Below are 13841 nucleotides of genomic sequence, written 5' to 3' on the forward strand. Positions count from 1 at the left end.
GATGAATTTCATCACATAATCAGTTTCATCACATCCCCCCATTCTCTGGCTATTGGTCAGCTCACAGCAGCGCAGGAAACACCCTCAGCATCATGACCTCTAGGGTTTTATTATCATATTGTTCTCTGTGGGACCCTGTCCCCATTCTTTCCCAAAGAAACCAAATGGCAAAGAGACACAGGGTGAAAAATTTACATTGTTGACCCCCAAGCCCTGTGGGTTGTTAACAATGGAAAAAGTTTGCTGGTGGGGGTGAAACTTGACAAGTTAGTAACGTTCTACCTCCAAGCCCTTCATTTTGAGGTTGGGCTTGCCCTATAAAATCAGGCAGGGAGCTGAACAAAGCTACTTTTACCTTTCCAGAATGCACAAAATGGTTTAATTAAGGAAGTCCTTTTTTTCTACCCATAAGGACACCTCTACAAATAGACTCAAATCTACATGCAAATGAAGCCATCTGGCTTATTGTTGTCAATAGCACCCAGCCCCCGGTAAACAATAGAAGGCTCACTGCGTAACTCAAATACCCACATCTCTAACCTTGGGGTCACTGAAAATTTTCAGAGTAATTAGACTCAACGCTAGTATTCACATTGGAGAGTGCTTGCCACTTCAAGCACAAGCAATAGCTGTGTTTCTTGGTGCGGTCCCAGTACGGGGCCACTGGATGGCTCTGAGGAAATTGCTGGACCTGGGAGCCAGTGGCGTCCAGCCACACCCGCAGCCATGGCCTCACCAAACCACAGCCACGGCCGTAGAGCCCACGTGCAATCTTCTCCCTGTCTGCCAGAAGCCAAGTCTTCCAGCCACTTCCTGGTTACCTGCCCTCTCAGAGGGGAGGGATCTCTGCTGTACCTTCATTCTAATGAGAGGCTCTACGGTGTGTGGGTAACTCTGCTTTCTTGGGTGCCCGCCACTGCTTTGTTCGTCAGATTTTTATTCAGCGGCTGCTCTACAAAACCATATGTCACATCGCCAGGGCTCAAGGTGACTCCCATGTGTGTGTCCTGAAGGAATTTTTTTTTTTTAATTCCTGAGGAGATTAAGCAGCGGAGAGGGCACAGGTTTGAAAGCCAGTGAGCAGGGAGCAGAAGGGTGAGAGGCGAACAGGACAGATGGCGGACGGGGGTATGAGTCTGAGATGAGTCGACTGGCTGCAGAAGTCAGAATTGGTTATGTCAGTTTAGCTAGGGGTGGTTGGCTGCTCCCCCTTAAAGAATTCACCCGCGGGGTAGGGAAGGCTCAGGAGGGGCCTCAGGGCTTGCTGGCCTGCTGTTTAAGGAAAGGAAGCTCCTTTCCCATCCTCCCCCAGGACCATAGGTGACACCAAAGCCATCAGTCATAATGGTTAATGTCCTTTTGGAAGTAGCAATGGCAGTAGTAACATGTGTTGAACACTTACGTTGTGCTCAGCCCTCTGCTAAATGCATTTCGTGGATTATCTTCTGTGATTCTCAACACCCATTAAGAGAGGTGCCATTGTTAATTCCATTGTATGCATAAGGAAAGTGAGATTGAGGGAGATCAAGAAACTTGTCCCAGTCACCCAGTGGGTGTGGATAGTAAAGCCAGACCCTGACGCTGGAGCCTGCACGTGGAACAGGCCACGGCAACTTCACCAAGTGACAAGCCAGAGCAGTCCCCTGAGGTCGCTTATTGTCACCCCACCGTGCCCCTCCCCCAACTCCACATCCTCCAAATGCCCTGCTCCTGCTGCTACCACCGTCATAGGGGTGTCTCCAGTGTATCACATGTCCAGTTGCTTCCTTACTTGAGTCCAGACTGTTGACAGGCAGAGAAGAAGCGAACTCCAACAGGGTCTGGAACGGAGTCCATGGGAGGTCGGGTCCTGGTGAGGCTCACAGAGGACTGGTGAAGTCCGGGCAGCCTCAGTTAAACCCTCACTTCACTTTCTCCAACCCTGCCAGCAGCTCTCCTGTCCTACCCAACAGGAGCTAAGATGTGACGGAACCACTTATGAGCTAAGCAGTAAACTGGGGGAAACTCAGCAAGGCTGTTCTGATTCCTCTCAGTGTCCCTTTGTCTTTCGAGGTGAGGGTGATCCTTTCCTCAGGGAGAGGGGGGCACCTCACATAAGGGTCTGTGACCTGCTTCAGGGGAGGGCCAGAGAGTCCTTCCCGCACCAGCCATTTCTTACGTTCCCTTAGTTCAAAATATTCAATATGCTAAGGTGCTGTATTTGGGGGAGCATGCCCTGAACCCCATCAGTTACATACACGACGCAGTAATCAGAGAGCATTAGCTTCCTCAATAGTGACACAGACAGCTCGAATATATTGACGAGATGCCTTTAGTAACTCCATGGCAGAATAATTTTCTGGAGTGTCTCAATTAGGTGTGGAAGCAGAATAAGGACTCTTCAGAAAAGCAAGGATTTAGAAAGTTGACCTCTTGCATTCCTTTTCTCAAAAAGCTACAGGAGAATGTGCCTGTGGAAATGAGGGTGTAGACCTAGAAAGAGGGATCGCTCAAAGTCATGGGGTCTTCTGATTTGGCCATTTAATAGTGAAGAGTAGCAGAAACATGGTCGGCAATAATAGCAAGAGACAGGTCCCAGGACCAGAGCCGGGTGTCAACCCTCAGAAGAGCCAGTGGGCCTGACAACAGGAAGTCAGAGGCTGTAGGGGACCTCTGAGGGACAAAAAGGGGGCTGCTAGATCACCCGATGTGTGTGATGTTGGGAACACATGTGGAAAGAGTTTTACAGGTGTGTTGAGTTATTGGAGAGAATTTATGACAGGTACAGAGAAAACTAAGCCAATGGAAAAAGAGGTAATTACTGATTCCAGAGGAACAAAAGAAATTATACAAATAAAAGAAACTATAATTATATTTTACTAGTCGGCTCATTAGTGAATAACCCAGAGCCCTAAAAATGTAAATATTGAATTTCAGTGGAACCCAAAATCTGTGAGTTGCTAGTTTGGGAGAATCTGGAGAAAGGGAATAGGCAGGCAGGCTTCTAAAAATGCTCAGTCTTTATCTTGCATCTGGGGAAGGTCAATCAAGTATATCTAAAATGCATAAATTGGGGCGCCTGGGTGGCTCAGTCAGTTAAGCCTCTGACTTCGGCTCAGGTCATGATCTCACAGTCCATGAGTTCGAGCCCCGCGTCAGGCTCTGTGCTGACCGCTCAGAGCCTGGAGCCTGTTTCAGATTCTGTGTCTCCCTCTCTCTGACCCTCCCCCATTCATGCTCTGTCTCTCTCTGTCTCAAAAATAAATAAACGTTAAAAAATATTTAAAAAAATACTTAAAATGCATAAATTAATAAATATCAACACATGCATACTTTAGAAACACAGGGATATAACTGAAAGAGTTAAGTGTAGGAGTTGTTGCTAAGAAATTGGGCTGGGATGGGGGTGGAGCAGGGAGTTGCATTTTCCTTTATCCCTTGTAGCACCCTGGATTGTTAAAACTATGTATCTGTACCCTGAGGTCGGAAATTAAAACTAGGCTTGGGACACCTGGATGGCTCAGTTGGCTAGGTGGCTGAATCTTGATTTCACCTCAGGTCATGATCTCATCATTCCTGAGATCAAGACCCACAGCAGCATTTTAAGTTGAAGTGCAGAGCCTGCTTGGGATTCTCTCTCTCTCTCTCTATCTGCCCCTCCCCTGCTCTGTCTCTCTCTCTCTCAAAATAAATAAATAAATAAACTTTAAAGACGAGAAATTAAACCTAGGCTTAAAACAAATTGCTGCTGTCGACCTAAAAAAAGGGGTAAATTGAGGTAAGCTCAAAACTGTCAAAAAGAGGAGTTTATTTAGGAATAGCAGAAGAATTGCGATTTGGTACACACAGACTGTAGCAAGCTCCAGGCATCTGTTGAGGGTTTGGGGAAGGCTGTATTTATGCGCAGGGGATGGAGACAGGAGAGAGTTCAGTTAGATCTGTTAAAATAAAAAACAAACAGAGGCCAGCTTTGAAAATTCCCCAAGCAGAAAAAAACAGTCCAGTCAGACAAAAAAGAGCTCAATTCAGCTTATTTTTTCAGACCAACCCAACGTGGGTCATTTCTTGTTCATGCCTCTGGAAACCATAAGCAAAAATTTCCCAAGATTGTTATGAGGTAACCCCTGACCAACTCCTTATCATTTAAGAAAATCCCAACATTATCAGATTTCTGTAAATGGACATTTATGGGAAATCAGCATGTGTGTCCTTATGTTTTATTTTCCTAAGAGCACGTGAGTGAGATTTTCTATTTTCTATCCTCCAGTTCCATTTTAAATTGAAGTTCTTTAACACTGCTCAGCAGAAAATATCCTTAGAAATTTTGAAGTCAGTATCCCATACCAAATAATCATTGGTGAGATTAAAGTAAATGGCTGTTAAAGAATTTGGATGAACAGGGTGCCTGTTGGTTCAGTTGGTTAAGCATCCAACTCTTGATTTCAGCTCAGATCGTGATCCCAGGGTTCCTGAAATCCAGCCCCACATGGGGCTCCTGCACTGATGGGGCAGAGCCTACTTGGGATTCTCTCTCCCTCTGCCTCCATCCCTCCCCCACTCGTGTTCTCTCTCTCTCTCTGTCTCTCTCTCTCTCTCTCTCTCTCTGTCTCTCTCTGTCTCAACATAAATAAAATAAACATTAAAAAGAAATCTTGGGGGCATCTGTGTGGCTGAGTCAATTGAGCATCCAACTTTGGCTCAGATCATGATCTAGCAGTCTGTGAGTTCAAGCCCTGCATTGGGCTCTGCATTTTCCAACCTTGCCTTCTTTTGCCTGTCCACACTACTGAGATACTACTCTTTGCCCTGCAATGAAATCTCTTATTTCCAACTTGGTATTCTCGTCCAGTGTCACTTGACCCTCTATAGCACTGACCTTGACAGCAAGTACAAATGGCAGCAATTTCAGTAATCTTAAGGTTAGGAGACCATCATCCTTGCAAATTCATGGCATTGTTCAATGAGGTCTGTCTGTAGGAAAAAAACAGAAATTAAGACATAGGTAAGAACAGTTATGGTGTGCTAAGGATACAGTGTCCCGTTATCAGGAGGTGCTAAAGCAGCATTAATTTTTATTTATATTTAGTTAGTATCTTCAGTACTCAGGTTACCATAAAGTAGATCTTGCCCCATGAGGACATCGCATGTGGAGTGGAATTAGATAGAACTGAGAGGAGTGGCTATACAATTACCCACTGATTTAATAATTATTTATTGAGTGCTTACTATGTTCTGGAGCCAAAGGTTATAGAGACAAAATGGTTTTCTCCCAGCTTTCAAGGAGCTTATGGCCAGTTGGGAATAATGTAAACAATAATAATGCTCTAGGCTCTTTGCATCATGAAGCACAATGAGCACTAGGAAAAAAAACAACTCATGTTATTTTGTTGTAACCAAAAATCCCAGAGACTGGGCAACAGACTTATCAGAACATGCCTCACAGAAGTTCATCAGCGTCTGAAGCAGTGGCTCCCCACCTTTCTCATTGTCTACATTGCTCATTAACACTTTCATGCCCACATCCCCATAAACATATTTACTTACCAATTCTATCATGCACCACTATACTCATATATCATGTACATTATAAATATGACTGGGGGGCGCCTGGGTGGCTCAGTCAGTTGAGCATCTGACTTTGGCTGTGGTCATTATCTCACAGTTCATGGGTTCAAGCCCCACGTTGGGCTCTGTGCTGACAGCTCAGAGCCTGGAGCCTGCTTCAGATTCTCTGTCTCTGTCTCTGTCTCTGTCTCTCTCTCTCTCTCTCTCTCTGTACCTCCCCCACTCACGCTCTGTATCTGTCTCTAAAAATGAATAAACGTTAAAAATGTTTAAGTATGACTAAAACAGATCTTTTAAAGGATGGGTTTTAAAAAATAAGTAGAATTTCTAATGACCTCTGCTTGTACCACATGGCTCTCCTTCAGCACCACCTGAGTGGACAGCTCCACTCTGACACAAGTCCCCAGAAAGTCCTCAGTGTTGCTGGTCAAGAATCTGGACTTAGTTCATCCAGAGACTTGGGGCATACCACAAGTGACAACTCCAAAAGATATCGTGTGATAACCCAGACATTTCCGGAAGGATGACTGGTAACCACCGTTTGCACCAGGCTCAATTTCCCTGTGAATATGTCAATTCAAAAGGCCAAATTAGTTAGAAGTTGCTTAGTGAGCATAGAATTAGAACAAATGGAATTTTGGTCTGTGGGGACCTTTCATCAAGCTGGAATAACTGATTGAACTGCCCTTCTCCTCTCCAGGGATATTTCTGTCTGAATAACCAGCCCTGGACCTCAAATAAATACTGACATGTTTTACTTTTAGCTTTCCTTTTTCTAGAATCATTTCAGACAACTGCGCTTCTGTTAATACATCACCACCTCAGAAAATGGGAATGCACTTGATTGGAATGAAACTTTAAAATGTTAATTACATTCACATCCTGGGGATTTAGCCTAAAGAGACAGAATTGCTTTGCTTCAGGCTGAAGCATGGCTGAGGACTTTGATTCTTGGGGCCCCTCTGTTGTTATAGGGCTCTCACCCAGTTAGGATGAGCCAAATCCTGCTGACCCTGGGGATGGGGCTTCATTCCTTCTAGAACTCTCCTCGATGGGAGGGCTGCAACTTCTAGTTTGATTTAGGTTTTATCTTGTGAGACCTTCATTCTCAGTCCACTGGGAAACGTAAGCCCCCGAAGTCCCCTCAGGAGATATTCAGCCACATCTTGGGCCAGGAAGAGAACTCAGCCCTCGGATGATAGCAACTTACACATGTATCATTCTAACCAATATCATACCATATTCTTCTTTCCCAAGAGGAAACTAGTCTATTTTTTTCTCCTGCTGAAAGCTTTGATATGGCAACTTAAAAAAAAAAAAAAACAAAACCTCAAAACTGCACTAAGACTTTTGGGACCCCTTAAATAATAGATTCAATCCCCACCACTGTTTTACGTTAATAAAGACATTTACGAACATATTTTGTGCTGACTTGCTGGTTATAAGTTGCCATTCATTTATCTAGATGTCACTCTATCCTAGACATCTCTAAGAATGAAAACAAATAACATTGATTAAATGAGAGGTTATTTTAATATCTCATAATATAACAACATTATATGTTTAATTTAAAATTATGGTTTATGTGGTGCCTGGGTGGCTTAGTCGGTTGAGCATCCAACTTCGGCTCAGGTCATGATCTCATGGCTTGTGGGTTCGAGCCCCATATCAGGCTCTCTGCTTTCAGTGTGGAACACCCTTCAGATCCTCTGTCCCCCTCTCTTTCTGCACCTCCCCCACTCTCACTCTCTGTCTCTCAAAAATAAATAATAAGACACTTAAAAATAAAAAATAAAAAATACAATAAAATTATGGTTTAAGTATAGCAGTGCCAACACAAAAATAGTTTTATTTAAAAATAGCAGTTGAACTTAATATTGCATATGCGCATAATTTGCATGAAAGAAAGAAAAAATGTAGTTTATAAAAACTATCAGAGGGAACTTGATTAATTGTGTTCTTCGAAGGAAAAATCAGTAAAAAATGAAAAAAAAATCAGATGTTACAAGAAAATTTTCCACAATTTACTGACCTTGTAGGGTTTGAATTCAGCGATTCATGAATCAGGCAGCATCCGATCTAGCCGATAGAAAATATCTCTAGAGAACCATACAAAGCAAGTGACTTTTATAGACAGAGGTGAGCAGGAACAAGGAAGTTGCACTGGGAGTTTGCTGATTGGCTAAAGCAGAGTTACTTCCCTTATACGGAGTGAAAGGAGGGCTTAGAGCCACATCATGTAATTTGTGCTGAGCAGACAAAAGCCAATTGGTTGACTCAGGCTTTCCCTTTCTGGGAGAACAGGGTGTAGAAACTTTAAGTTTTGGGTTGCCGAAGTGAGGCTTAACATGAGTGACTCCATGTTGGGCCTAATCTGGTGATGTTAACATAAGTTTAGTACTAAAGGGAAAGGCTTCAGTAGCTATTTTAATGCATGCCCATGTATTTTTGTCCTTAGTTGTGATAGTAAACATACTCAGAAACGTGCACAATCAAAAGGAATTTCTCCCCTGCAGGTAAATTCAAGAGTCAGCTCTTGGTTGTATTAAATTCTTGGTCCATCTGTTCTAATGGAATGTGCATCATAGAGTTTGGTGTTTTTATTATGTCCTGTGAACTGCTTTTCTCCTGGGGTCACTGGCTACTATCAAGCAATGAGGGAGTGGTGTACAACCATGTCTTTGCCATGAGTTCAAGGGTAGAGGCTAATGGAGAGCCCTCAGGTGGACTCAGCTCAGCACCCCACACCGTCCTCACCTGGAGTCCCCAGGAAGGAAGAGGTTGGCAGGGGGAGACACTCCCTTTATGGCAACTAGCCTCTGGAGGTTTGGAATGGGGATGATGGGGAAATGAATAGCCTGGTCTTCTTGCCTTTTCCTTGGCCCCCACCTCCCCCACAACTGTACTCAATGTCTGAGCAGGAGCTGGTTATTCAAAGACAAAGTTGGATGAGAAGTAAAAGCAGAACACCAAAGACCCCATTCCTATTGTATCCCTCTAGGTCTAACCCAGATGCTTCTTGCACCAAACCCAAGCCATCAGTACGTATGCACGAGTTCAAAACATCACCCCAACCCCCACCCGGTGGTGCCAGGATCTGCTCTGCATTTTTCCCTTTATTGGCATTTACCCCCTAGGGTCCCTCCAAGGCTGCTCTTGGTAGGAACCCTAGCTGTCAATCATAAGTACAACACGCATAGAACTTTCAGAAAGTTGAGAATAAGTCTGTGGGGATTTTGTGCCATGATGTTCAGCAGGATGAGAGGAGACAAGGGCTATTGCCAATGGAAATTTATTAAAACTTAAGAAATGGCAAGAAATGGCTGTGTTTTCTATTACTCCTGTTGTCAAGATATACATTACCCTGGGTTTTTTTTTTCCTTCCACAGGGAATTATTGGAACGCTGCATCTTTCCCAAACCCATCATCCTACCTGCACTTCTCCACTTTCCAAGGGGAGACCAGCGCTGACATTTCTTTCTACTTCAAAACATTAATCCCCCGGGGAGTGTTCCTTGAGAACTTGGGCAACACAGATTTCATCAAACTAGAACTGAAATGTGAGTATAAACTCTCTGTCAACTCGTGAATGGCCTCCTCTCTTGTCACTTCAGGCTGGTCCTAACACTGATTATGTAATCTGATTGAATCCAAACATCGGCGGTTTCCTTTGTTCCAGAGATGATGCTGGAAGGTAGCTACACAAACGTGGAGAAAGACCTTGGCCCCCTGCCCTTGGGTTGCTTCCCCAGGAAGCAGGGACACTAAGAGGTTCCCAAGCAATGCTACTCAAAGAAGAAGATGAGAGAATAAATTGCTCTGGTAACATGGGGCAAGAGTGCATATTCAAAGCTTCTGTATGTGTATGTTTCTTTTCCAAGGAGACAGGGTTTAGAGGAGACAGAGGATGTGCAAAGTGACCAGGAGTAAAAAATAAGATACTGGGAGGGATAATACAATAAGGAAAAGAGGGATAATAAAAATGAAAATCTGTATGAGTTAAGAAAGTAGCGTAGAAACAGGATTGTGTCACACGAAGAAACTTTGAGTTGGAAGCTTTCTAGCAGAGGCCTCAAACCCACACACCCTCCAGAGGTTTCAGTTCTGAGTTTATTTAGCTAAGGGTACAAAAACGAACCTCAGCAGAGTGACAGCAGATACTGCCTAGCTCAGCCCAGCTTGCCATGGATCCCAAAGACCCTCACCAGGTCATGTGGTCTGGGGAATGCCATCTGTAGAAGATAGGGGCTCGCTGGATATGAGAAGGTCAGTTCTCATTATTCCAAGGCCCTATTATCCTTGGGGCAGAAATTCGGCTTCCGGAATCTACAGCCCACAAACTTCTTGGGGGAATATTGACACATGCCAAGCTCCCTTGGCCGATCAGACCAAAAAAGTATCAGCACAGATGACAGACGTGACCAGAACGGGTACACAAACCCATTCCCCAGAAATATCTGATGGAACATTTCTTCTCTCTTTCTGTAGTTATAATTATGCAATATGGTCTTTTAAAAAGAGAATCTCAGGCAACATTTTTCTCCCATAATCCTATGGGATTCTTTTTGTAAAATAGTGGACTGTGATCAGCAGACTTGGGAGTTCATATTCTCAGCTCGAAATCCAAGTCCTTGGATAAATTGCTTAATCTCTTCGAATCCCAATTTCCCGATCTGTAAAATGGGGGTGGTGATTTGTGGGGCCATTATGATAATAGAATATAGATACTCATGAAGCATTTCCTTCAGCTTCTAGAAGGTGTCAATATTGTATTCCTCAGGATGTTCATTATAAATCTAGTCTGAGCCAGATCTCATTGAAAGGGAAGACTGAGAATATTCTAGCCTTGGAATTAAAAAGTACACAGTCAGGGGCACCTGGCTGGCTCAGTTGGTAGAGCATGCAACTCTTGATCTTAGGGTTGTAGGTTTGAGCCCCACGTTGGGTGTAGAGATAACTTAAAATAAAATATTTGAAAAAAAAAGTAAATGATCATCCTCTCTTTAGAATTATTTTAAAGTGATTTTTCACTTTGCACAGTGAAAATTAATGGGATCAAACTATTTTCTGACTTCCACATCAGTAGGATTGTATTTTAGAAATACCTCTTGGCAAAGAAAAAAATTGACAATCCCTACTTGAGTAATTCTGTCTGCTTCTGTAAGATGACTTAGATTTACCTCATCCTTATTTTGTATCCCCATGTTTTATAAGCCTGCGCCCGGGTTGAAAAGAAGACAAGACCAAGTATAGACAGATCAAATGTTTCTATTTAGCACCTGCGTAGTAGAATCTCAATTATTTCTGATGATGAAAAATCTGCAGAGATGTTCTCTAAGTTGCCCCAGTCTTTCCACAGTATGGAGACACTCTGTGGCAGGGGGTGAATTCTAGCCTCGTTTTGCCATAGAATTCTTTTTGTCCTAGTGTTTCCTTGCGGTGAAGAAGGGTGGGGACATTCAGACTAGAGGCTGGCCTCTGCTGAGAGTCCTCTGGAGCTTCTAGCAGTTACTAAGGGTGGAAGTAAGATCCCTCAGTGGCAGAGATATCCAATGCCCATCACTATAGAGCATCTCCATTGAGGTGCAAAGGAATCTACGGGAGAAAAAAGGCAGGTGTCTGTATTTGAAAAAGCAATGGCTTCAAAGCAGACAAGAAGCGATGCTTTCATGAAGAACATGGAAAATAACCAAACAAACCTGGAGGCTCGCCATTGCCCCATTATCACATCGCTCCAGACTCTTCTCTGCAGGATGCATGGGTGGCGGGTGGAAATGGAGCATTCTTCCAGACACATCTCTCCCCTGCCCGATGAGGTGCTCCGCAGACCTAATTGTTGTCCCAGACAATGGCTGGCTGTCCGAGGAAGCTCAGGAAAGATGGTTCCTGAAGTCACCCTTTTAAACACTTTCTCTGCTGTTTTTTCCCCTTTAAGCTTTCTGATCGCTTTCTGATAGGAATTCAGATTTTGTTTCTCTGTTTGTGTCTCCAAGGAATTTTGTCACAGTTCATGCCTACACAGTTCATGCCTTCCAGAATAACATTTCTGTTAATTAACTACATTGTGCCCTCCTGTCAGGAGTAGAAGATTCTTGCCTCTAAGAACAGTGAATCAGTTACACTAAGTTAATGAGATACCATCAATATCTTACTGTGCAAGTAAAAAAAAATACATGAGAAAATTAGATTGATGTTACTCATTAGCATATTTTACAGGTAAAATTTTAAGACTGTATTTCACTGGCTATATTTACTCACTCATTCGGTGAGTGTTTATTGATGTCCCTACAATGTCCCATATGCTGTGCTAGGTGCCGAGGGAACATAGTCAAATTAAGCATGGTCTCTTTCTCTCAGAGGGAATTCAGAGATCTGTCTGTTTTGGAAAATAGACAAGTAAATCAATAGTTACAACAATGATAAAAATAGCTCAACTTAATGCATTCACTATGTCTCAGGCACTGTTCCATGGATTTTAGGTAAATCATCTCACTCACTTTCCTAATGAACCTTTGAAATGGGCAGTACCATTAACATCTCTACTTTACAAATGAGGAAACTGAGGCAGGGGGCAAGTAAGTTGCCAACATCCCACAGCTAGAAAGTGGCAGAGCTGGTGCTCGACCCCAGACATTTTTTTGTCTGTCCCAGTTCATGGCTGTTAACACCAAACCGCGCCACCTCCCAGAACACATTGAGTGTCCGAGAGCACCTGACTGGAGGACAGGAGTGTTTCCAGGGAATGTCATGTTTTAATTAAGTTTTGATGGATGAGCAGGAGCCAGTAAGGTGCAGAAGTGAGGGAAGAGTGGGGTTCAAGAAGGAAGACGTAAGAGGAGGTATACACCAGTGAGTGAGGGTGTGTGGACAGAACCCAAGGACTTGCAAGGGTGCAGCTATAGCAGGGAGCCTGTGTTGGGGAACAGAGAGCTGGATCCAGAGGGGCCAGCATGGGCAGAGCACTCAGTGTGCTCCAGGTGGGGGACAGATGTGGCTTAACTTGACCCTGACAGTTATAGTGAGCGGGGGCATAACACAATAAGACTTGCATTTACCAGAGAGATGATGGAAAGGCAGACAAGAAGCAATGGGGCAGAGTGAATTTAAGGAAAGTAACATCAACAAAGGGGTAGAGATGTGAGAGACCCTTAGAAGATAGGTCCCGCCAATTTTAACAAAATGCCTGTGAGAATGAAGTAGAAAGGAAGGTTCTAAAATGAAACCAGTGTTTCTGGTGTTGATGATTGTGCATGTGGAGCACCTTTGACTAAGAAATACAGCATTCTAGGGGAAAATGCAAACTACATTTGGATATTTTGAGTTCGCATGTCTGCAGAATATAATAGTATCTATCCAGGTGGACACGTCTAAAGGGGGCTATATACACACGTTTGGATCCCAACTGAGAGGGCGGAGTCAGAAATACAGTTTGAGAGTCATCATCACTAAGAGACTCATCAGGAAATAAGTATTTGGTGCCCGCAGCATGAATGAGATTGCCCAGGACAAATGTATAATTTTTAACCTACAGGAAAAAAGATGTCCAACAACGAAAACCACACTTAAGGGATAGAAGGAAGCAAAATAGCTTGTAAAAGATGGGCAGAGAAGTAGGAAGACAGTGATAGCCCAGGGATCAGATGAAAAAAGAATTTCAAGAACAACAAATAAATAGCGTTTGGGAACTGCTGAACTGAGCAGTCACTAAAATAAGGATGTAAAGTGTCCATCAAGTTGAACATGTAGAGGTCCCTGTCAAAAAGTAAGACAGGGTGGGTGACTAGAGGTGGATATAGGGAGCAGGGGACTGGGGCTTTGCCATTGTTCTTATAGCTGTTGTAAGTGGTGGAAACTTGAGCACACATATACATTAAGAAGGATAATCCAGTAAACAAGAAGAGTTTGGAGGAATGGGAAAGAAGGACAGTCTGAAAGAGTGAGACCCCCCAAGGAGGGGGAAATGAATGAGATCCAGAATCTGAACATCTGAAGGGGCTGAGAGAAACAGGCCAAAGCAAGGAGGAGAGGGTAAGCCACAAATGAGTGGTTCCCTTTCTGAATCAGAAATGACTTTGTGTTTGTTGTTTTGTTTGTTTGTTAGTATTTTTGAGATGAGAATATTGCTCTGAAAATATTCACTAACAGCCATGGATATATCCATGTATTTTGTCAGAGTTACTCCTAGGGAGCTATTTGACTTGTCTAGATCCCTTTTCTGGCTAAGGTGGTAATCATGACATCGTCGCATCAATAGGCCACCACTTACCTCGCATCATCAGGGCACCACCTGAGCACCT

The 13841-nt window shown here is 43.5% G+C and overlaps 1 protein-coding gene across 1 annotated transcript in view; it reads left to right on the top strand.

Annotated features, from left to right (window-relative positions):
* Nucleotides 1-726: 726 nt before the first annotated feature.
* CNTNAP2 (contactin associated protein 2) overlaps nucleotides 727-13841 on the top strand; it is a 259111-nt gene continuing 245996 nt past the window's right edge. The window contains exons 1-3 of the mRNA XM_053898623.1: nucleotides 727-888; nucleotides 1929-2052; nucleotides 8934-9104. Of these exons, the coding sequence (XP_053754598.1) occupies nucleotides 727-888; nucleotides 1929-2052; nucleotides 8934-9104 (457 nt within the window). The remainder of the gene's footprint in view (nucleotides 889-1928; nucleotides 2053-8933; nucleotides 9105-13841) is intronic.

This window comes from Panthera pardus, unplaced genomic scaffold (assembly GCF_024362965.1).
Source record: "Panthera pardus isolate Hobbes unplaced genomic scaffold, ASM2436296v1 HiC_scaffold_9, whole genome shotgun sequence".
Classification (NCBI taxonomy): domain Eukaryota; kingdom Metazoa; phylum Chordata; class Mammalia; order Carnivora; family Felidae; genus Panthera; species Panthera pardus.